The sequence below is a fragment of the Scleropages formosus genome, chromosome 7, assembly GCF_900964775.1.
Source record: "Scleropages formosus chromosome 7, fSclFor1.1, whole genome shotgun sequence".
Lineage (NCBI taxonomy): Eukaryota > Metazoa > Chordata > Actinopteri > Osteoglossiformes > Osteoglossidae > Scleropages > Scleropages formosus.
In genome coordinates this window covers 8832188-8854247 of record NC_041812.1, presented here as the reverse complement: position 1 = coordinate 8854247, position 22060 = coordinate 8832188, and the positions used below count along the sequence as shown (strand labels likewise).

Below are 22060 nucleotides of genomic sequence, written 5' to 3'. Positions count from 1 at the left end.
AAAGGTAGAGGTCACCATTCCTGGAGGCACATGACCCGTGTCAACACTTGGATTTGCAATACATGTACAAACTCGTTCTGCTTCCATAAATATCACCCTCCAAGATTCAAACATGCAGCAAGTTCTCTGGTTTCCAGCCTTTTCAGACTTTAAAATGAGTCTTCACATTATATCACATTTATTCATTTAGCAGACGCTTTTCTCCAAAGCGACGTACATCTCCGAGAAATACAATGTGTTCATTACATTAGGAGAAAGAGACATAGTTGCAGATGTGTGATTCTTAAGAACAGCTAGTTTGTTTCTTTCTACCATATGAACCGATGTTCATCACACGAGAAGCTGCATAAAACTTTATCTAAGTATTGATTCCAAATCACCTTCCTAGCAATTTTTTTTGGAGATATATAAACATTTATGTTACAATACAGGAGTAGCTGTGTAAAGGTTTATTCGGGCATTACCTTAAAGTTATAGTGGGACAAGCGGTTGTTGATGGATGGATAGATGGATGGATGGATGGATGGATGGATGGATGGTTGAACGTTTACACCTTACATAAACTTAAAAGATTGTGGACAAAGTGAGTCTGGAAGAGAGGTGAGTTTTAAGACCGTAGTAGTCTTTAGTAGGTTCAGCTGGACACCTTGCACTCATTTCCTCTTAATAAGCTTCTACCCAGGTGTAGCCACCATTCCCCGCAAACTGTTTTTTTTTTTATTTTCATAAATGCATATGAGAAAATGCAGAATCATGCACAGTAACACTTCTTACTATTAAAGTATTGGTTCATTTTTCAGAAGTCCAAAAACCTGCTCCAGTGCAAAGAACTGAACTTAACTGATGGGCAGGAAATGAATCACAAGCAGTGAGAAGGTGAAGGTAACACAAAGTGAAGTCCAGACAATACACCTCCAAGAAGTTTAAAAACAAGGTCGCTTACTGAGCAATATTATTTGAATATAATAATCGGGGTTTGGCTGCAACGTGGCGGTTGAAAGACTGAAGCATTCTGGGGATGAAAGGTAGAGACTGTGAGCGGGTGGAAGAGACAGATGAATACACTCCTCTGACAGCGAAGGGAACTTCTCACCGGACTCAATCTCAAGGAGAACCGAGCCCATTGTTTCATTCCTCTGCCCGGGATTCTGGCACATTCTGATGGCTTGCATTCACCCCCTATTGCTCTTGAAACCCACAGTGTAAGAAACAAACGAGACAGAAAGGTCAGCATCGGGGGTGTGTGAGCGCAAACATGGATTTCTGTCATTAGAGATGTTGACTGCTCTTTGTTACGAACAATTTGGCTCACGAGGTGTAGCGCTGGCGGCTGAGTGATGAGCTGACAGCATTGAACTCACATTTGAAATACGTTTAATTTCGTTGAGAAACTAGTACCTAAGACGAAATCTGTTGTTTTTGGAGCCTGGAAATTTACAAAGTAAACAAGTAAAGGTGGGATCAAAGATGTAAATCAAATCCCAAAGTATTATATTAAAATACATAATATAATTACATAATATAATAATATTGAGTATTATATTAAAATTAGCTGGCAGGAAAATAATACAGTAATAATTGTTAGAAACTGTAATAACAGACGGTTATATTCCGTACAATGTCCAGAAATACGAATATGTACAAATGTTATGAACTGGTTCATTTTATTAGTCTCGAAGCTGATTTCCAAATGATTATTACATTGTCTTTAATTGCTTTGAATATACTTTATTAATTTGTTGGTGCCACTTTAGACATGTTTCCATCTACTTTTTCATCCTGTGGTTTTTATATTGATTGTATATAGAGTTTGAACTTTTAAGTGTTGAATCAATACCTGTTATTGATCAAAGGGGCTCTAATGAAACGAGGACCTTGACAGGTCCATCATTTCACTATCATGTCATGTTTATACTGTTAATGAAGGATATTTTGGCACCAAAACACGTATTGATTAAATGATCTTATAAAAACACAACACACTGCTGCTATTCATTATGACTATTTTGAATGTTATTTTTCAAGTACTGATAAAATATGTAGCATAATATACAGTATAATTACAGAGCTCAGCCAGTGACTTCTTCATGATATGGAACAGCAATAGAGTGACTGCTTCGATCCAGAGTTAACCCTTCACCCAGTAGATGGCGTAGTGGTTAGAGCCCTCATGTTCCCATCCCAGGACCCTGGTTTGAATACCTTGTGAGCACTCCTGCTGTAGTCTCCTTCTTCTCGGTAGTTACCCTGAGTTAATACAGTAAAAAAAAATTGCTCTGCTGTATAAATGGAGAAATCATGGAAAGTAGCTTGGTGTACAAACCTAGCACCGTAAGCTGCTTTGGAGAAAAGCATCAGATAGTTGAATACATGTAAATATCTTAATTGCCGGACAGTTAAACATGAGCGATCAGTCATCTCAGCGTAAGAGGCTGAGCAAGGCACTCAGCCCTCTAACAGACCGCACCAGAAGCTTCCTGGCCCTCCTCGGGGAGCAGTGAAGTCATCCCCGGTTTCTCTGGGAGCTTTTACTGTCATTTGGACCATAACTTTGTTTACAAACAGGATGGGAATGTGTTGAGGATGCTGGCTGCTCGCTGGTACAGTTACAGTAAGCGTTTTCCTGCATGACTCACAGGTTGTCACTAATGGCCTTATAAATCTCCCTGTCTGTCGGCCCGGTTCCCCGCCGCTGCACTAATTACCACATCCAGCACCTTGCTTCTACATATTTAATGTGATCATAATGGAGTTTGGTCGATCCGCCGCGGTTCTCAGTGTCTCTGTTGTTCAGACTATAAGGGGCCAAGTGACAGCGGGTCCTCAAAGTGTCCCTTGTTATGCAGAACAACCACAGAGCGTAAATAGCTCATAAATCCACGACTGTGCCAGTCAAGTGAAAACTCCAGGAAAATTCATATAATATTGCATATTCGGCCTCAGCGCTTTCATTTGGCACCCGGTCAACATGAAATGTTTGCATTTCATAAGCGATCTGAGTGATATTTCAGGCCCTTTTTAACTTTTTAAAATTAATTTTAAGGCCTTTATGTATGAAAATGAATCTGAATGATTGACATGATGTACACTGATGATTTTATTTATAGTCAAACACCCTGGTGAGACGGAGAACACCTTTAAATATCTTTAACACTTTTCCAATACTTTTTAAACCTTTAAAAGCTCTGACGGCATCCTTTATGGAATAAATTCAAGTTTATGAACAGAACCAGAGACATTGTCATATAAATAATCCGGTTATGAACTTCTGTGTTCAGAAAGAAAGTGTGCGGTGAGGATATAGTTTAATGCTAGAATTATAAAAAAAGTATTGATGTTTATTAATAAAATTTAAAGTACTCCGTTTCACACCATTTCCACGGAACCGAGGTGTTCAAGAATAGAAGGTTTTAAGTTCGCAACCTGACTTGAGATCTGCTGCTGAAACTGGTTTGGAAGACACCTCTTCATCTTAGCCAGTTAAGGAGTCTTTTTACAGCAGCCTGCAGGTGGAAATGAATTGTAATAATGAATTATTTCTGTGTTCAGTGGGACCGAGGGGACACCTGGGACCCTCAGGGCACTTTGGCAACACATGGACTTGTCTCTCCTTGGAGGCGAAAATCCAGTGATGGCAACTGAGATGATCTCGGATCATCCCAGATCATCTCTCATCGTATCATGATTCCTGGTCACTTCTGATCCTCAGCAGGTCCGTTTGACTCATCATGACGAAAAAGACAGTGACGCACAGAACCGAGGTCCTTCACCCAGACACTGAGACCTTCCACTGTACGGTGCTGTTTAGGTAAAACAGGGTAAAGGCATTTTAATATCATATGAATTACTAATACACACACACACACACATTTTCAGAACCGCTTGTCCCATACGGGGTCACGGGGGAACCGGAGCCTACCCGGCAACACAGGGCGTAAGGCCGGAGGGGGAGGGGACACACCCAGGACGGGACGCCAGTCCATCGCAAGGCACCCCAAGCGGGACTCAAACCCCAGACCCACCAGAGAGCAGGACTGTGGTCCAACCCACTGCGCCACCGCGCCCCCTCGAATTACTAATACTATTGGTAATATCCTGTTTCTGTAGAAATAAATCATTTTCTGATGGTATTAATTGATGTTAAGTGAATCTCCTCTGTCCAGCATTTGGTCTGAAATATGTAAATCTGAATTCCTTCAATAATTAAATAAGGTTTAAATTGAAAATTTAATAGTGGCAAAGAAAATATGAAAAACTAAATAGGAAATAATCTGGAAAATGAGGTGCACTTACTACTTTACCTGGGCAGAAACACAAACGAGGTCCTGTATCGATCCGATATTCAATCTGCGAATCTGTTTTTATATATATAAACGTTCACCAAACATGATGCAGTTCACCGAAATAAATATGAGCGTTATAGTGTTTGCCTGCGTTATAAAATAAGAATGAAAATAGATAAATACAAAAAATACTTTAGGTTTTTGGAAAAAATAATGATCACAGCCCTCTAATTCTATTTTATATAATGCAATTTATATGTAATAATAATAATAATAATAATAATAATAATAATAATAATAATAATAATAAGCTGCAACAAAAGGAGCACAAAGGCTGATTTGCGAGCTCCGGATTTGATTCTCTTGTGACGGTAAATAGGACGTGTCCCCCCGAAGGCCACTGGGGGACGCTGTGTCCTCGCTCCTCTGACTCATCCGCCCGGAACTCTTATTATCAGTCTTGAATTACATTATTTAAAATACTTAAAACTCGAAATGCTGGAATGTTCGTCATAAGACGTCATAGTGAAAGACACACCGATGTGAATCACTGCGTTAAAACTTTTCTCGCTGTTACTTCCCAAAACTGATCAAATATTAATGTTAATGACACGATTGATCTTTTTGCCTTAATTTAAACCATTTCTCCTCATTTTATTTGTAGGGTAAGTTAGACAGGTATTTTATTACTACGGTGTTGGTATGAGTAGTATAAGTATTAGTGTTACATTTCTTACTTTTCCTGTTGATTCGGGGGAAAATAACGGTATCTTTTATAAGAAAGTTACCAGAATATGTTCGTCGGAATGTATCAGAATTGATGCAGTTTCGCTGCTTGGAACCGTAAAGTCGGTAGTTTCTATAAACCGCGAGCTGCGCAAAAGTGCGCGCAAGTGAGCAACAGCTGCTCAATCGGCCAAGTACAAATCATGCAAACATACGCAGTAAAAACGCAGTAAACACAGTGAAAACACAGTGCGGACAAAGTGCAAACGCAGTGACAGCAGTGGAAGGCGTGTGTCCTTCAGCACCCCTCCTCGGTGGAGAGCAACCGCCCCCCCCTGCAGAGGATGACTCGATGACTCTTGATGATGACCGCAGTCGCTCCTCCAACTCGGACACAAAGCTGGACTTTTCACTCGAAGAATTAAGTTCCATGGGAGCGAGACGCGTGACCGTACCCCCCCCCCCCCCAGCGCCTCCCCCGATGACGTCCGCAGCCTCTTTAATAATGTGACTGAGCGGAGCGCGCGCTCCATAAAACGGCGCGGTTCGGGAGCGCGGTACAAAGTTTGCGCGCAGACACGAGGAGCGAGTGATGACTGATGACTGACGAGTAGAGGAGTGTAGGGATCGGACTCGGACCCCGCGGACCCACGGACCCTCGCGGAGCGGCACGCGCGCTCTGGACATCGAACGCACTTTTTCCATCTGAGTCGCCAACCGGAGCCTCGCCCCCGACCGAGTCCGCGCTCCCGAGTAAGCGCGCCGCGAGAGAGGTACGTGGCCGCGCGCAGCTGCACCTGTGACCCAGGCTCGGGCGCGAACTGGATAAACTCCAACTCGAGGATTTGCTTAAAGAAAGAAAGAAAGAAAGAAAGAAAGAAAGAAAGAAAACCGCGGAGCTTCGTTACCTGTTACTGGACCAGGGGGTTCTGGGAGACGCGCTGCACGCGAACGATGCTCGAGAAACTTTTGGAAGGGGGTGGGGGCTGGAAGAGCGACTTGAACTGAATTATTTCACCACACAGTTAGACAGGTGAAATGCTGCTAACGTAAAAATTTCTTTTACTTTTGTTATTCAACGAGCGACAGAAAATTATAGAAATACGGGGCGGGGGGGCGGGTGCGTGACAGAGGAGAGGAGACATGAACACGCGCACATATATAAATATACACACACTCTGGCTGCAATTATTTAATTATGATATCAAGGAAAAAGAAATGGAAGATAATAAATAATAATTCGGGGGAATTATTATTATTATTATTATTATTATTATTATTATTATATTATTATTAATGATAATAATGATGATGATACTAATAATATGAAACGATATTGATTATAATCTTGCGATAATAATGGTAATGATTATGATTTTCCTCCAGAACAATGGCGGTGTCCAGCAGGAGGACCTCCCTGCTACTCCTCTGCGGGATCATGTTACGCTCCTGTGTTCTCACTTCACCTGCTGCTGGACTTCAGTTCCCCAAAATCAGGTGTGTACCCCCCTCCCCCCCTCCCCCCAGGTTGGGCTGCCCCTGCCCCTCTCTGTGTGCTTCCCTTTTTAATTTTTATGTACATTTGCGAATTACTGGCCAGTGCAACATTATTATTATTATTATTATTATTATTATTAGCGGTATATATACCGTTATATACACTGATAAAGCTTATCATTTAAAGTGCAGTTAGAGCAACAAAGATGAAATGTCCCAGTTATTAACGGGTGTCGGGAAGTAAATTAATTAACACTGGGTGCCTGTGGGTGTGTGCCTGTGGGTGTGTGCCTGTATGTGCGGGTGTGTGTGTGTGGGTGTGTGTGTGGGTGTGTGTGGGTGGGTGTGGGTGGGTGTAGGTGGGTGTGCGTCTTTGTCACATGGTGGAATTAGAGATGATGATTCTCAGATCAGTGCCAGTTATCAGTTACTCTCACCTCATTATATACTTCACTGAAAACAGTTCATGTACTTATTATTATACAGTTATGTCTTTATTTATGCCACATGTGATGCAGACTTGCATTGTGAAATTGTGAATGTGATGTTTTGCAGATGAACAGCTGCTAAGACATTAGCTCAGTATTTACTTTATAATAATTATTATAAACTATGGGGGGTAATTTCTGAATCACTGTGTTACTGTGCTATGGGGTGGGCAGGGCTGGGAGGTGGGGGGTGGGGGGGGGGGTCGTCTCGTACCGTTGCACTCCAGCTGTGAACAGATTTACTGTCTGCTGTTACATATTGGAATGATGTGGAATGATGTGGAATGATTTTTTACACCACTTCCGTTCTTTCTCCCTCTTCCAGCATGCGTTTTAACCTTGGTGCATTAAAGTAAGATGTCGATCTAAATGTTTCTTTTCATTATTTCTGTCCCACGTTTGGTACTTTCAATGTCTTTGATGGATCTTTACTCTCATATCACTTTCTGACTGCAGTAAGACTGTCACTTAAATAAAAAATAAAATAAAAACGAGCTTTTTCGCTGTTATTTCAGACTGGAGAACTCGGTGTTCGACGAGGACGGAGACTCCCTCACCGACTGGACCTTTGACACAGACCAGATGGACATCCGGAGTTCTCCTCACCTTCTGGAGGACCTGTACGCGCTTTATTACTCACCACAGAAAAGGCGAGTGTGTCACACTTCTTAAATCATTTTATACATTTAATACATTTTAAAAATCTTCAGCCTCCTTCTGTCGGCCTCTTTTCCTTTATCCTCCCTGTCATTTAATGCCGCTGCTGTCGAGGAATATTATTTTCATAGAACTTGATGTTCAAAGTGTGAGTCAAACCGTCCTGTTGGGAAAATAAGGGACTAAATGAACAAACATCCAGTCAGACATGAAACTGTCAAAAAGAGAGGAGAGAGAAGAAGAAGACAGTGAGTTTGTGTGGATCTCTTTGGAGCTCTGTGAATCTGTGTGGATCCATGTAGATCTGTGTAAATCTGTGAGGAGCCATGTGGATCTTGTAAATCTGTGCAAATCAGTGTAAATCCATCACGATCTGTGTGGATCTCTATGGAGCTGTGGACTCACACCCAGGCAGGAATTTTGTCATCTGGCATTTCGTGCACTCTGTCCATGCTAGTCAAGCTGTAACACCTGAACAACCACAGGTGTGTGTGTGTGTGTGTGTGTGTTTGCCATTGTATTACTGTATCTGACAATCGCAGAGCGGAGAGGATAGCAGATGGAATAATTAATAAAGCCCACTGGATTGTGAAAGGTGCACTCTCCGGTGACAAAGTGTGCAGGGAAAGGATGTTTCAGTTAGCGTCTGGATTCTTTTTGTTCTCTATTGGATTTTTACCATGTTTGTGTGCAACCACATCTTCTATGAGGTCTGCGGTATTTTTTCTTGCCCGTTGCTCATTGTCTTGCTCAATCGACCTGAACTCGACCGCATTTTTAAGCTGAAATATAATGAGATCGATCTCGGGACATTTTATTTTTAACAATCCTCTGCGGCACAGCTAGGCTTCTTCCTTTAATAAACTGTGACCAGAACACGCGTGTGCGACCACATCCGTGCCCAGCGTGAATAATTTACACTGAGAGTCCAGGCAGTTCAGATATTCTCGGGGGCCTCCATCCATCCTGAGTGAAACAACGCTGCCGTGGCCACGTGTGTCGTGAAGTACGCTCATAAATGTATTCATGCGATACACCTTGATGAAGAGTGTTTTGAACAAAGAGTTTCCACTAATGCACTTGGCAAGAATGGCAAGGGTGGGAGGGTGGGTGGGGGGCATGGAGTTCCTGGTTCGTGCAACAAGGACGATCAGCATCTTGCAGGTAGATTCATACTGCACAAACCGTGCTGCGGGGAACTCACGTGGCCCATTTGCGTGTTGCAGGGAAAGCAGCGACATGGAGGAGGACTCGGAACCGCTGTCCAAGAGACACTCGGACGGCATCTTCACGGACAGCTACAGCCGGTACCGCAAGCAGATGGCCGTGAAGAAGTACCTGGCGGCGGTCCTGGGCAGAAGGTACAGACAGAAAATCCGGAACAAAGGGCGGCGCTTCTCCTTCTTGTAGCACTCGCCCAGCAAAAGGGCCTGTGTGTAGAAGCGTGAGATCAAATCATCCCGAAATCATCCCGCCATCATCCCAAAATCAGCGAACAATCCGTGTTCTTTCGACATGTATTTATATGTATCCAGTAAAGGCATTAAAGTACATATTTTAATAATAACATTGTTTTTCTTTTGTACAAAGCAAACGAGAGAGCACATATATACTTTGTGAACTGATCTTTAGTTTTATGTATATAAATGGCTTATCATTAAGGTATCGTTTCAGAGCAGGTCCTATTGAGCACCTTGATCGTTATAAAGCTACATATGCAGAAAATAAATAGATTTTAAAAGACAATCGGAGAACTGAATGTCACCCTTGTTTCTGTGACCGATCCAACGATTCTCTTCTTCGTGTAAAAGATGCGAGCGCCGAACGGGGGGTGGGGGGCCGTCTCCATCTCTCCTCACCCCCCTCATCCACCCGGGCTCACGGAACTGAGACGCGTCTCTGTACGACCTCGAAAATCAATAATCTGCTGTTAAAAACCCTTTTACTGGAAACACCCTAAAAAGTTAATGTGCATCCATCAGTGTTTCTGAGTTTGGCCTGTTTGACGCTGCTTTAAGAAAGATTACGCTCTGTAATTTCATTCCTTGCAGGACTTCTGCGTTAATATGTAAATACATAAATGCATACGCCCGAGTAGGAAAAAAGATTTTTTTTTTAAAAATTGCCGCATGTTGCACGAGTCGCCGTGGACTCTCTGAAGGTGTTCCTCTCTAGTGCTTGTCGATTTGAGAAATTTCACGAAAACCTTGAAAGTGTTCAATGCATTTAATGCCCTTCATGCTGACAAAGGGTTCGAGGTCAATGTGAACGTTTGTAAGACCAGGCCGGGTGCACAGACTGGTCCGCAGTTTTTGTCCCCTTTGATTTGGACCTTTTGTTTATACAGCAACAGTTTGACAGATATTCTTAATTGTTGCTGTTGAAAATTTTTAATCCAGTCTTTCTGACCTCTGCCTCGCTTGCCTCTACTACAAGGGCGATGTAAAGCGAGAACAGAAGACTAAAACTAAAGCCGGAGCGTAACACACCTGGACACACAGACAGAACACCACCGACATCCTTCTTGCCCATGTCCCCAAACAGAGAGTTGTGGGTTTGGTCCCGCAGATTTAGTTTGGTTTATTACGGATGGTGTCATGCTTCAGCTTCTACTGTTGTTATCGATAAAAAACACCAACAAAATCAGGATGCGGTAAGAGAGACTCCCAGTTACTCTGAATTACCATGGTAATGAGAACCAGATGCAGAAGGAGCCCCCCCCCCCCCCCAGGTAGTTCCACCAAAGACCACATTTGTTCTGCTACCGTATTTGGCCTTTCGGAGAGCAAACGTGGCACTATGCAAAGGCAGGATTGCACTCGGCGTCGGAGCCCAGCGGAGTCGTGCGCGGGCGGGAGCGAGGCGGGAGCGAGGCGGGAGCGCGGAGGCAGCCTGTGCCGACGCCCGTTCGGCTTCCACCTCCCTGGAGCCGCGGGAAACGGCACGTCCTTTCGGCCCCTCGCTTCCGCTTCGGCTCAGCCACCAGTCCCCGACGGCTGTTCAGTGGCCCTACAATGCTGCAGCCATCCCACCCCTCGGTTCTTCATGCCATCATCCATGCGTCGAGCACAACTTTTCGTTCCGTCCATCCGATCCGGTTGAATGAGTGCCGCTTCGATTTGTTTGCGGGTTCGTTTTTGAGTGACGGGTGAAAGGAAAGCCATAGCCCCTTGTGAACATCACGGTTCCCTCCCCATAATGCTGACTGTGTGTCTTTTTAAAAGTGCCAAAAGCCTTACTGAACATGGACATCCAGCGTATGAACATGTGTTAAGAATCAGATATGACAAATATTATTATAGTTAGACGCTGCACCCAGCCCAAGGTGTTTATAAATGTTTAAAAACAGTGTTGTAATATTTGTATGAATAAATTTTGTAAACTTCACAAATTTGTGTAATCCTTGAAACACCTTCCGTCCTTTATAATGCAGCACCGCCATGGCTTCGGTGAGACCTTGAGCGGGTTATTGCTCACAAAGGCAGGTCCCGATGTTCGCCATCGACCGCTTTCCCTCACACGTATGGCTCCCACGGCCGTCCACGCGCTCCTAGACTGTGTCGCGGATTGATTGCCGCCGGTTTGATTCCACACCCAACGGGCCTCGCATTGCTGTGGTGGAAGAGCCCAGCGGGTTGGCTTCCACATCCTTTGAATGGATAATGAGTTTGTGTCGTACACATTCATTGCCACGGTAACTGGAGAGCATGACCTTTGAAAGACCTTCCAGCATGAACACACACTGAACGCACAGGAGTGTCCAACCGGGACTGAGTGAAGGCAGACATCGCTGACCATGTCTACGGGACGCCTGCTGTTCCCCCAAGAGAGTTCCTGCTATTATGAGGCATGCTGGGAGAAGCTCAGTTTGGACAGGGTGGGACGTGTTGGACGATACAATGATACACCCTTACACATGACTCTCTGTGGCACCTGTCAGTCACGTGTGGCCACACCCACTTCGGTTATGACTCCCACCATGACTGAGCCATCTCAGGTCCGGGATGCCAATGTGAAGATCAATGGAGGTGTCTCGGTCCCTTGCAATACGGCAGATGCTCCTTTAACCCAATCAGAGAGAGCGTTGCTGAGCAACGGTTGCCCTGGAGGATGGGCCGGGAGGCAGCTGGTGGCCCTCGGGGCTCCTCTGCACTGCCTTAACTCCACTCGGGTTACCTGTTAACCAGTTGCTCGGTTAAGGAGCCAGACTGGCAGGACACAAAGGGAAGAGAGAGAGTGAAAAAATGAGGGAGGGAGGGAGTCTGGATCAATTCATATTCCTCTCTTTTAATCAAGTCTCTGATTCTCTATTAAAAATACACCCTAAGGCCAGAGCTGTCCATCATTTTGATGAATGGGTGACGAGACATGATCTTATCAAGTGTTTCTCCGTACGAGATGTTCGGAATAAGTCAGAGAGGAACACGGACACACGGATGCAGACAGACCAACAGACGGAGGGCGGTTCGCACACAGAAGCACCGAGACAGACAGAGGGACCGAGAGACGGTGTCTGCGAAGGTAGAAGGCACCTGTCCGCTAGCGTGCGAGAGAGTGTGTTCGAAGGTCGGAGGTCAGAGGTCGGGCTGCCGGCCCTGCCCCTGACAGACCGCTCCTATTCATCCTGGAGCTTTCAGCTCTTTCCTTAAATGATTCATGGAGGCGGCGGGCGGCAGACAGGGCGTCTGAGCACCAGTGCCTCCCGCTTCCTGCCTCCTGCCGCAGTGTTTATTCTCAGCTCCCGAATGCATCAGCGTGCCGGTGCCAGGGGACCCGCGTCCACACGCCCACCCCCACCGCCGCGATCACGTGGGCCCGTTCCGAGAGAGCGGTGCCTGGGAGTAGGGAGCGGACAGAGGAAGCGTGCGCACACACATACGCGCACGCAGGTACACACAGAACAATGAAAAGTCTGAACGAAAGCTTACCTTTGTTGACCTGCGCAGATGTGTGAAGGATCTGAATGGGTCCGGTGAAATCAGAAGGCTTTGTGATCCACTCTTGATCTGACTGTGCTTGAGTCCTTTCTTACACACACACACACACACACACACACACACACTCACTCCTTCTAACTGGACATGACTGGACTGGAGGCATAAGCCAGGTCTCAGGGTGGAGCCAATGAGTGCTGTGGACCTGGGCGACGCCTCAAAGACCTGATGCTCTGGCACTGCTGTGGACCCATAAAGGTCATCAGATGATGAACGCAGAAGGGCCTCGATTGTGTGTGAGTCACCGGAGCGCAGCGAAACACACACAGAAACGGCATCTTAAAGATGTCCCGATGATGAGGACGACGCGCTCAAAGGCTGAACGTCCCAGAGTAGCAAAGTGTTGAAGGTTCTCTGAGCGTTGGGACGGAACGTGATTTCAGTGGTCGGCGGGAGAAGGGTTTGGTAGGGAAGCGTGCTCTGCATTCGCTCCGTCCTCATCACCTCACGTCACTCGAGCTCCTTCGCGGTGAACCCTGTGTTGGGGACCGTGCCCGGATCAAACCTCATGCACCACAACAAGGCCGTTTGCCTGCATTAATTACTCTATACCGCCGTATAAATGTCCGCTTGTGCTCATTCAGCTCTTTCTTAGCCGCTACGCACCACGCACCCAACAAACTCTCAGAAAAAACGTACAGGTGATGTGAAGATTTATGAATTAATTCAACCTTTAAAGCAAAAACACCAAAACACAACAGTTAAGACAAAGAAGTCAATGAAAACAATGTTAAGAAATTATATAATGCAAATAAATTCACACATATGGAACAAGTTGATGTGGTTTGGACGGGTATGTAGACGGTGTAGATATTTTCCAGCCCCTTCACTTGGGAAATGAAATTAACTGCGTGTGAAGTTACTGTTGTGACCTGCCTTCAACCCACTAGAGCCGGGAAGCCCACAGCTTCACCTAGCGGGGTGGAGGGGTTTTGACTGCTTCCATGTATCAGTCATCGTCACATCATCCCTACACACACACACACACACACACACACACACACACCTCCTTCGTCAAGGTCCTTGGAAATCAACAGCTGGTGGGACAGACGGGATCAGAGGGGAACTGAGCCACTCGCCGCTCACGTCAAACTCCAGGAGAGGTGGTGTCCACGTGAGAGAGCTCAGCGGAGAGGGACACACGGGCGAACGAGGAGAGCTGGTGGGACTGCAGGACGGTGCCGTGAGGAGAGGCGCTCATCGTACACACGTGTTACTGGAGAAACTGTGCCATGTGACAGGCAGCATCCGCAGGAGTCATCATTTCTACAGATGCCCCCAACTTGCCGGGCCCACCCACACACACACACACACACACACGCTCTCCAAAACTCACACAAATCCATACCAACTTCTTCTGACCCTCCACCCCACATTACTATTTTCATCCTCCAAGGTGAATTAGCCTGTCAGAATCGTACAAGACGCACCAAGGTCATCTGCATTTAAACACGTGCATATGTATAGTGGGCCGGCCCCCTGCTAGGACACGCCCCCTCAACGGAAACACAAACCCCGTCAAACACGACTGATGAACATACGGTTATTTCCGGACATACGTTAGTCTGAGCAACGTTTAAGACGTGGAAAAAACACCCTTGTGCTGCAGTTGGTCCCTCGAACGCCAGAACATGTTACGTCATTGTCATTAAAAATAATGCATCAGTACCATTATGGACATTCAAACACACACGCACTGTCTGAACCGCTTGTCCCATACGGGGTCGCGGGGAGCCGGAACCTAAACCGGCAACGCAGGGCTTAAGGCTGGAGGGGGAGGGGACCCACCCAGGACGGGACGTCAGTCCATCGCAAAGGCACCCCAAGCGGGACTCGAACCCCAGACCCACCGGAGAGCAGGACCCGGTCCAACCCACTGCGTCACCGCGCCCCCTTGACATTCAAACAATATACGATAAAATCATCCGTTCATGTTGCGGACATTTAATACATCACTATCATCCATGCTACAGGCAGTAAAAACAAAATAAAAACGATACATCTCTATCATCCATGTTACAAGAAGTAAAAACAATATAAAAACAATACATCCCTATCATTCGTCTTTATTACGGATACTCATTTGTGCCATTGCTCCATATTACAAACATTAGTTTTAATCTGTTGCTCGGCTGATGCTTTTTCCTTACAGTATTTGACACATTTATGCAGCAGGATGTTTTACAAGATTTTACAAGAGCAATTTAGGGTAAGTGTCTTTGTCAAAGGTAGCAGGGCAACAACAGGGGGGGCTTGTAAGTCCGCATCCTTAGCCGCTGCGCCACCTGCTGCCCAGGAAACACATAGCTGCCACCCATGCGTGTTACAGAGGTGGTTCGAGATCTCAGGCTGGAGGCCCTATGTTCTCGAGCAGACCCGCTGGTAGGAACACTTTGTTTTGCTCGTTTGATCGCCCGGTCCCTAGGGGATGCCGGCCAGCTAATTCTGACATGGCTGACTAATTAATGGGGAACCGGAAGTTGGAGTTCCACAGCTGGACGCAAGACGACACGCACCGCGGTAAACACCGAGTCGAGCAGGCGAAACAGAGGCTGCGGTGCAGCGAAGAAAACCGGCGGCTTTTTCCTGATGAGAAGAAAAGACTAAAGACAGCAAGAGAGTGCAGGAAACGACCGATCCGCCTTCACTAATGAGCAGAATATGTAAAATAATAGTGAGCATGGAGGCAATATTTTAACAACTAATAATGACAACTGTAACCCCCCTGCTTTGGACCCTAGAAGGTTTGTTTTTTGGTGGGTCGAGGGGAATTCCTCTGCAACCCCCCCCCCCACCTCCCATCCTCACCCCACCCCCAGCCCCACCCCCACCAGCCGTGACCGTGTCAGCACACCGGGACCTTAGGGGGTCTGATCTGACAGCGACCGGGTCCCTGTCCTTGTTAGTGAGCTCCGGTGTTCCGCTTCGAAGCCCAGGAACCACAGGGGACCTCTGACAGATGGGATCATTTTCCAGCGCGCTAATCGAGGCCATCTCAGGGCTCCGAGTGGGCTGTTTACGCTGCCGGAGGGGGCATTACGGGAAGGAACGGTGATGCAAACCGTGCCCGGGGTGGGGAATAGGTGGATCTCTCGCCTAGTAACGTGGTTCCTGCGGCGATTAAACCCGAGCCGCGACCGTGCGCATGAGGCAGGTTTCACCAGGAGGTCCTTCTGCATCCAAGATGATGTTTCAAGGTAATGTGGTGAAAACCAAAACCACAACGGCATGAAAATATTTTTGCTCTCATGTCCTCTTTGTATCAAAGGTGTGCTGCTGGATTCTCCAGGACTAAATTAAACCGTCTTATGCTCCTTCTTGTGCCTTGGGGAGACTTGGAGCAAATCTGAGGAAGAGATGCCAACGGAGAGGAGAAGAGAGGGCCTGATGCTACATCCCGAAAAGGGAACATCGGCATAAGGGTGTATGAGCAAAAGGTGTGTGAACAGAATGGCCGATGTTGTCCGATCCAGAAAAAAGGCAGCGTTACAATGAACCGTGAACTATCCGTGGCCATGGCCTGCATCATGGAAAAATGGTACTCCATAAGGTGCAGGAAGCACATGAGGTAGTTCTCTAGAGGTAGCATCTCTGCGTACCTGGCAAAGATGCATTTACCTGCCCATCTGCACAAGGTCTTGTTAGTCAGGAACCAGTGGGCTTCTGAACCACTGGCAGAACTTCCATCATGTCTCCTCATGGTGGTCAGTGCTCAGTTGACAGCTAAAGTGCTCTCAACAGGATGCTTGGACCAACAAGCAGAAGGAGACCATTTATGCGTTCGGGAATGTGACGGGTGGTTGGACGGGCGTTGTGGATCGGAAAAAGGGCCCGGAAGCATCCTGCGTGGGAGATGACGGCTGACCTCTGACCTCTACATATCTGGCATTGTCCTTCATTGTGATGACGCCAATGGGCTGAACCAGCCCCAGGGGAGCAGAGTCAAAAAAGACACCTGAGATACTTGTTGCTAACAACTAATCACAATATAATAACTCATCTGGCCGACTCACACGTGCCACGCCGTTTTCAAATATTTAAATGCGCATTATAAACAGCGCTGCTCATATTTCTGCAGTAATGCGGAGAAAATATATTGTTTGATGGCAGAAAGAAAAGATCCAGGTTTATTCAGCTAAGAATTTCGGGGTAATCTAGGTTTATTGCCTGAATAATGTGGCAGAAATTGAGCTTTATTTTTCAAATTTCCTGGAGACAATCTAGGTATATTTACTGAATAATGTGGAGAAAAGGTGGGTTTAATTAAAGCTCGTGCCACCGCCAGGTATGAGAGGAGACGATCCGAAGAGTCACACGTCGTACAAAACGTTTGTCATCGTTGCCGACTGGCGGTAGGAGGGAGGATGGGGTCACCACCCCCCCAAAACCAAATATCATGCCATCCTTTGACTTCTGAGATGATTTCATCCAAATATTATCCAAGGGTCACATGACTCTACTTCGTTTGCATTTTGGGTAAAAACTATACACTAAGCTGCTCTGGATGACATGATTGCTCTTCTTAAAACCTGATAAAGAAGGAAATGAAGCCGCCACAAGTTGCAAATAGAAGATGCTACAACTCCGCGGCAAAGTCAACAGAATTGGTAAAGTAATAACCAAGCCGTCAAATAAGAACGGAGGCAACAGTGCTAATCCAGCGTAACACTGCAACCCAGACATCTCCAGATATTAATTCAAATGTTAAGACTTTTGTGTTGTTTTTGAAATGTCTTCTGCAATGAATATCTCCCAGAGTGGAAACGCATTTCCGTTTGGTGAGGGTGAAGTGGTTCGGTGAATCTGACAATAAACGGGGTTTTATCGGCTGGGCAGAGGGGATCTTTTACCGTGATCAGCTGCAGATGGGATCACTTCGTTTCATTATGCAAAACAGAAGAAGTTCATGTAAAATCAGACGTTCGTGGAGGTGAAAGTGGTTCTAATTATGGAGACGGACCGCGCCGGATCGGATCGCACACGGAACAGCCCACACGGTCACAGTGGGCCCAGGCACGGCGTTGACACAGTGTTCGGCAGCCATCCTTCGGCCTCAGAGGGGTCCACACTGATGCATGCTGAGTAAACACAGACAGGGAAGAGAAAAGGGGAATAATGTTTAAACAAAACAGTTTTTCTTTTCATAATACATATTGGCAAAAGGAGCAATGAAAGGCAACAGGATTGAGGGCTGATACATGAAAGTATCACACTGATCATCTGTCGCAGATTACAAGTCTACAGTGATACACTCTATACTCTATATACAGCATTTACTTAATCAGATGATGTTTCTCTCCAAAGCAACTTACAGGTTAAAGTTACTCACCATGTTTTACCCATTTATATAGCTGGGTCATTTTTACTGTATGAATTCAAGGTGAGCACCATGATCAAGGGTACTGTACGATTAGAGAAAAGTAAACCCAGGTACTACAGCACGGGGTAGGGTTCACACCTGGATCCTATGAGTGCAATGGAGCACCTCTGACCACTATGCCACTTCCTACCCCCATATACATGTCATATTTCATCAACCATCATTGCCGCCTATCACTACAGTCTGCAGCTTTCTAAGACCCATGACCTTTGACTGCGCTCCTCAGACCAGTCTGTGTTTCCGAGGGTTGGCTGACCGCTAGCCTCAGCCTCTGTCAGGAGGGATGCTGTGCTTCCTGCAGGGCAGATCTTCCAGAAGTCATTTTCATCAAATTTCAGGGATGCCAGAAGTGTTGTTGGAGATACTCCCAGATGCAAACCCTGCTCCAGTGGAAGTGACTCTGGGCCACAAGACCCACACCGCAAGGTCAGACTACCTCCGCATTCCTGATTTCATTCTTCGGAAACATATTTCATTAAAGCACCAGGAGGAATGAGGCTGGATAAAAGAAGCCAGCCCTCCAGATAAGAGACCATAATGAGACAAAGTTGGGAGAGAAACCTCATTCCCTTTTACCGGATCCAAGGAGGGAACTGTGAAGTAATTCTGTTGTAAATATCATGGTACATATTTGTTGTTGTGAAAGAAATTGCACCACTGCAGCTGAACTGAAAACACCGCACGCATCTTGCTCCCTTTTAAAATGGCAAAAATACCTTTCTTTTTAAAGTCCAAAACACCAAAACAAGATGCATTTATAATTAATGGAACTGTACTCAGATGTTTGCAGATTCATATTTGTGTTGTTATGGGGATAATGGGAATTGACTAATGGTAATCAAAAAGGACCACGGTGCGGAGGCCCGGGGCTGCCTGGCAGACGGCCCAGCGAGACCGTAGGGATGCGCCAGTGCAGTGTTCCTAGATGGAGGGCAGAACCAGGAGGTGGAGGGCAGGAGGAGAGCAGCGGAGAGCAGGAGGGGGCCGAAGGAGGGAAGGCAGAGGGCTGATCCCTGCGGTACGCTTTGCATATCTTCACTTGCCTTCGTTTCATTTTCTTCTCGGAGGTGGCTGATTTTCTCGAGAAGACTATACTTTGGTCCGTTGGTTCTACCACACAGCATTTAAAAGACGTACTGGTGTCACTCAAGAAGCGTGCATGTTTTCAACACAAGTATCACTCCCACACACTGCTGTCTGACCACCAAAGGACAGTGTAATACCACCCCTTTCCAATGTTATCAGCTGCCTCCGCCCACTCACCGTGAGTTGACTCCTCCCACTCACCGTGATCTGACTCCTCCCACTCACCGTGATCTGACTCCTCCCACTCACCGTGATCTGACTCCTCCCACTCACTGTGATCTCACTCCTCCCACTCTCTACTCTATCCCCTCACACTTTCTGTGCTCAGTCTCCTCCCACTTACTGTGATCTGTCTCCTCCCACACAGTGTGTTCTGGACATCTGTGTCATTCTCGTCACACACACAAGGGCCAGATGGAACAAAGAGGACATTTATCCATATAAATATTGCATTTCTCTGTCTGCTAAATTATTTATGGAGATGCACTTAGGAAAGCAGTCTCTTCCAGCTCCTCAGTGATGCATCTCTTTTATTCTGATGGAATAAACAAACACAAACACGTGGCTGATCTCTGCCTTTACAAATGCAAGAGTTTGATTGATTTAAAATTAAATAAATAGAAGTTTCCCTGTCTCTTAAATGGGCTCTGAATGGGAGCTTATGTTAATTCAGACGGTGTTAAGTTGGAGTCATAAGGCTGTAGCAACAGATTGGTGTTAGAAGAAGATGGGTCAAACAACATAATGGTAAAATCACTCTAGAATGTATGGTCATTGTGCCTGGACTTCGAGTGAAAAGACTGCACTTCATCAACTGAAGACAAAATGAGAAGGGAGACAGTCCTCAGTCAAAAAGAGTGGGGCTGAGATACTGCCGACAAATGGTTCGGAGATGGTCCTCAGCGTAGAAGGTGGAAGTAGGAGACGTTAGTTGTCAACAGAAGGGTGTGGAGATGGAGCTCAGTGCAGAAGATGAAATTAGGAGATGCATAGTGTAAACGGAACAGTGTTCTGATGGTCCTCGCCGTAGCAGCTGGAATTAGGAGAGCTGTGGTGTCAGTAGAAGGGTTTGAAGACTGTCTTTGGTGTAAAGTTGGAATTAGTAGTGTTGAGGTGTCGTTAGAAGGCTGTGGAGATGGTCCTCTGAGCGGAAGGTGGATGTAGGAAACATGTGGTATCAACGGAAGAGCGTGGAGTAAGTACTCAGTGTAAAAGATGGAAATAGTGGAGTTGAAATGTGGAAGGTGGTCCTTGGAGTAGAAAGTGGAATTAGGAGAGGTGTGGTGTTAACAGAAGGATATGACGATATGCTCCAAATAACAGGGTGCCTGGAAGAACGTCAAATTATGGAGCTCTTGAAGGAGCTTACATTGACTCAAAGAATATTGTCATTGTTTGAAACACTGTTCCTGTGGATCACGGTTGTCTTCCATTAAAGGATGCGCTTATACACTGGAAGATGGTAGTTACTGGAGGTTTGTGACTGCTGTAATCGCCCCCACTGGAGGTCTCCAGGAAAAGTCTTTTTTCTAAGTAAACAAACAAGTGAATTCAGAGACATCATTAAAAGGCCGGCACTGGGAATCCCTCCCTCTGCACCGGCCTGCTGACCACGGACACAGCAGATGGCCGTCAGAGAAGGTTGCTAAGCAACTGCTCATCAAGCATGCTCCTCAAAGCCCCGTGGTGCACAGCCACAGAGTTTGTTCTCAAAGTTGTGTCGAGACAGAGGGGGACTTTTTGGTCTTCTGGGGAGGTAGAACGAGGAGAGGAGGACGTGTCTGAAGAACTGGATCGCAGTTTATTGCTCAGTTGATGATGTAAGACATACACAGTTGGTTTGGTTGGTCTTTGAAGACAACAAGCAGGGTATGGGTGACTTGGCAGGTGCATGTGAAGCTGGGCTGGGGATGCGGTCATTAGTCGTTTTCACAGTAGCATCCACAGCTTCTATTGAGAATCTTCCACCAACTTTTTTTTAGCTTCACTTTCGCCTTCATATGCTTTACAGCCCACACAGATTATTTCATGCAAATAATAATTCTTATGACTTCGTTATCAGTTGGCTTTGTAACCCTCGGAGCTTCGCCCACAGTTGGAGAGCGTGATGATGAGGGTATAACAAGCTCCAGGAACTCCCAGATCTCCCTTTGATTCACCTGGAGGTGGAATCCTGGATGTGAAGAGTGTGCAAACTGCCAGCATTTGATGGGGATCAAACAAGCACCACGTCCTCCAATTACACATCAACAAACCTGCAGCTCTTTGCCTAACTTTGATGTTTCAGGTAATTTTGAAGAATCTCCTTTGCACCATAAATATCCAGGACTATATTTAATGTGACCAAAGGTCATAAATCATGTGTTGCTTGGGGTGTCATAATTGAAATCAGTCATTTAGTGCTTCATACTTTTCCAATCTCATACAAAACTGAATATGGCTAATTCAGTGACACAAGTATAACACCTTGTATTTCACACTGTCCTCTCATTTGAATTTTCATGGCAGGAATGCTTTCATGCTTGTAGAATTCTTCAGCCACCAGGTTTAATAAAAAGATGTTAACATATAATATGCTCAGTAGAATCCTGTAGCTGAATCGCCAAAGATGTGTTCACCACCTGTTCGTGCAGTTGGACGTTTAACACGTGATTTGGTGCAGCACCTCCTCATATGAGTCTGTAGTGATTATTCTTACCCATTTTTCCATTTTTAATGAACGCTTGTCCAATGCAGAGTCCCAGTGGCCTGAAGCCTTTTCTGGAAGCAAAGAGTGTAACCCAACATACACCCTGGATGGGGCACCAGTCCATCACAGGGCAATTCCGCACACTCATTCACACACCACAAGCAATTTAGTCACCAGCTCACCTGAAACATATCTTCACTTGGAGGAAACCAGTATCATTATGCAGAGAACATGCAAACTTAGATTTATTTAATTTAGAT

At 45.9% G+C, this 22060-nt stretch overlaps 1 protein-coding gene across 2 annotated transcripts; it reads left to right on the top strand.

Moving 5' to 3' along the window:
- Positions 1 to 5529: 5529 nt before the first annotated feature.
- On the top strand, positions 5530 to 10965 carry LOC108937636 (glucagon family neuropeptides-like). 2 transcript variants are annotated; one of them, XM_018757667.2, is made up of 5 exons: positions 5530 to 5782; positions 6396 to 6506; positions 7320 to 7346; positions 7510 to 7644; positions 8878 to 10965. In XM_018757667.2, the coding sequence occupies exons 2-5, from the start codon at positions 6400 to 6402 to the stop codon at positions 9059 to 9061; spliced, it is 453 nt and encodes a 150-aa protein (XP_018613183.1). In that variant the 5' UTR covers positions 5530 to 5782; positions 6396 to 6399; the 3' UTR covers positions 9062 to 10965. The 2 variants fall into 2 exon arrangements, with proteins under 2 accessions (XP_018613183.1, XP_018613184.1); XM_018757668.2 differs by lacking the exon at positions 7320 to 7346.
- Positions 10966 to 22060: the final 11095 nt, after the last annotated feature.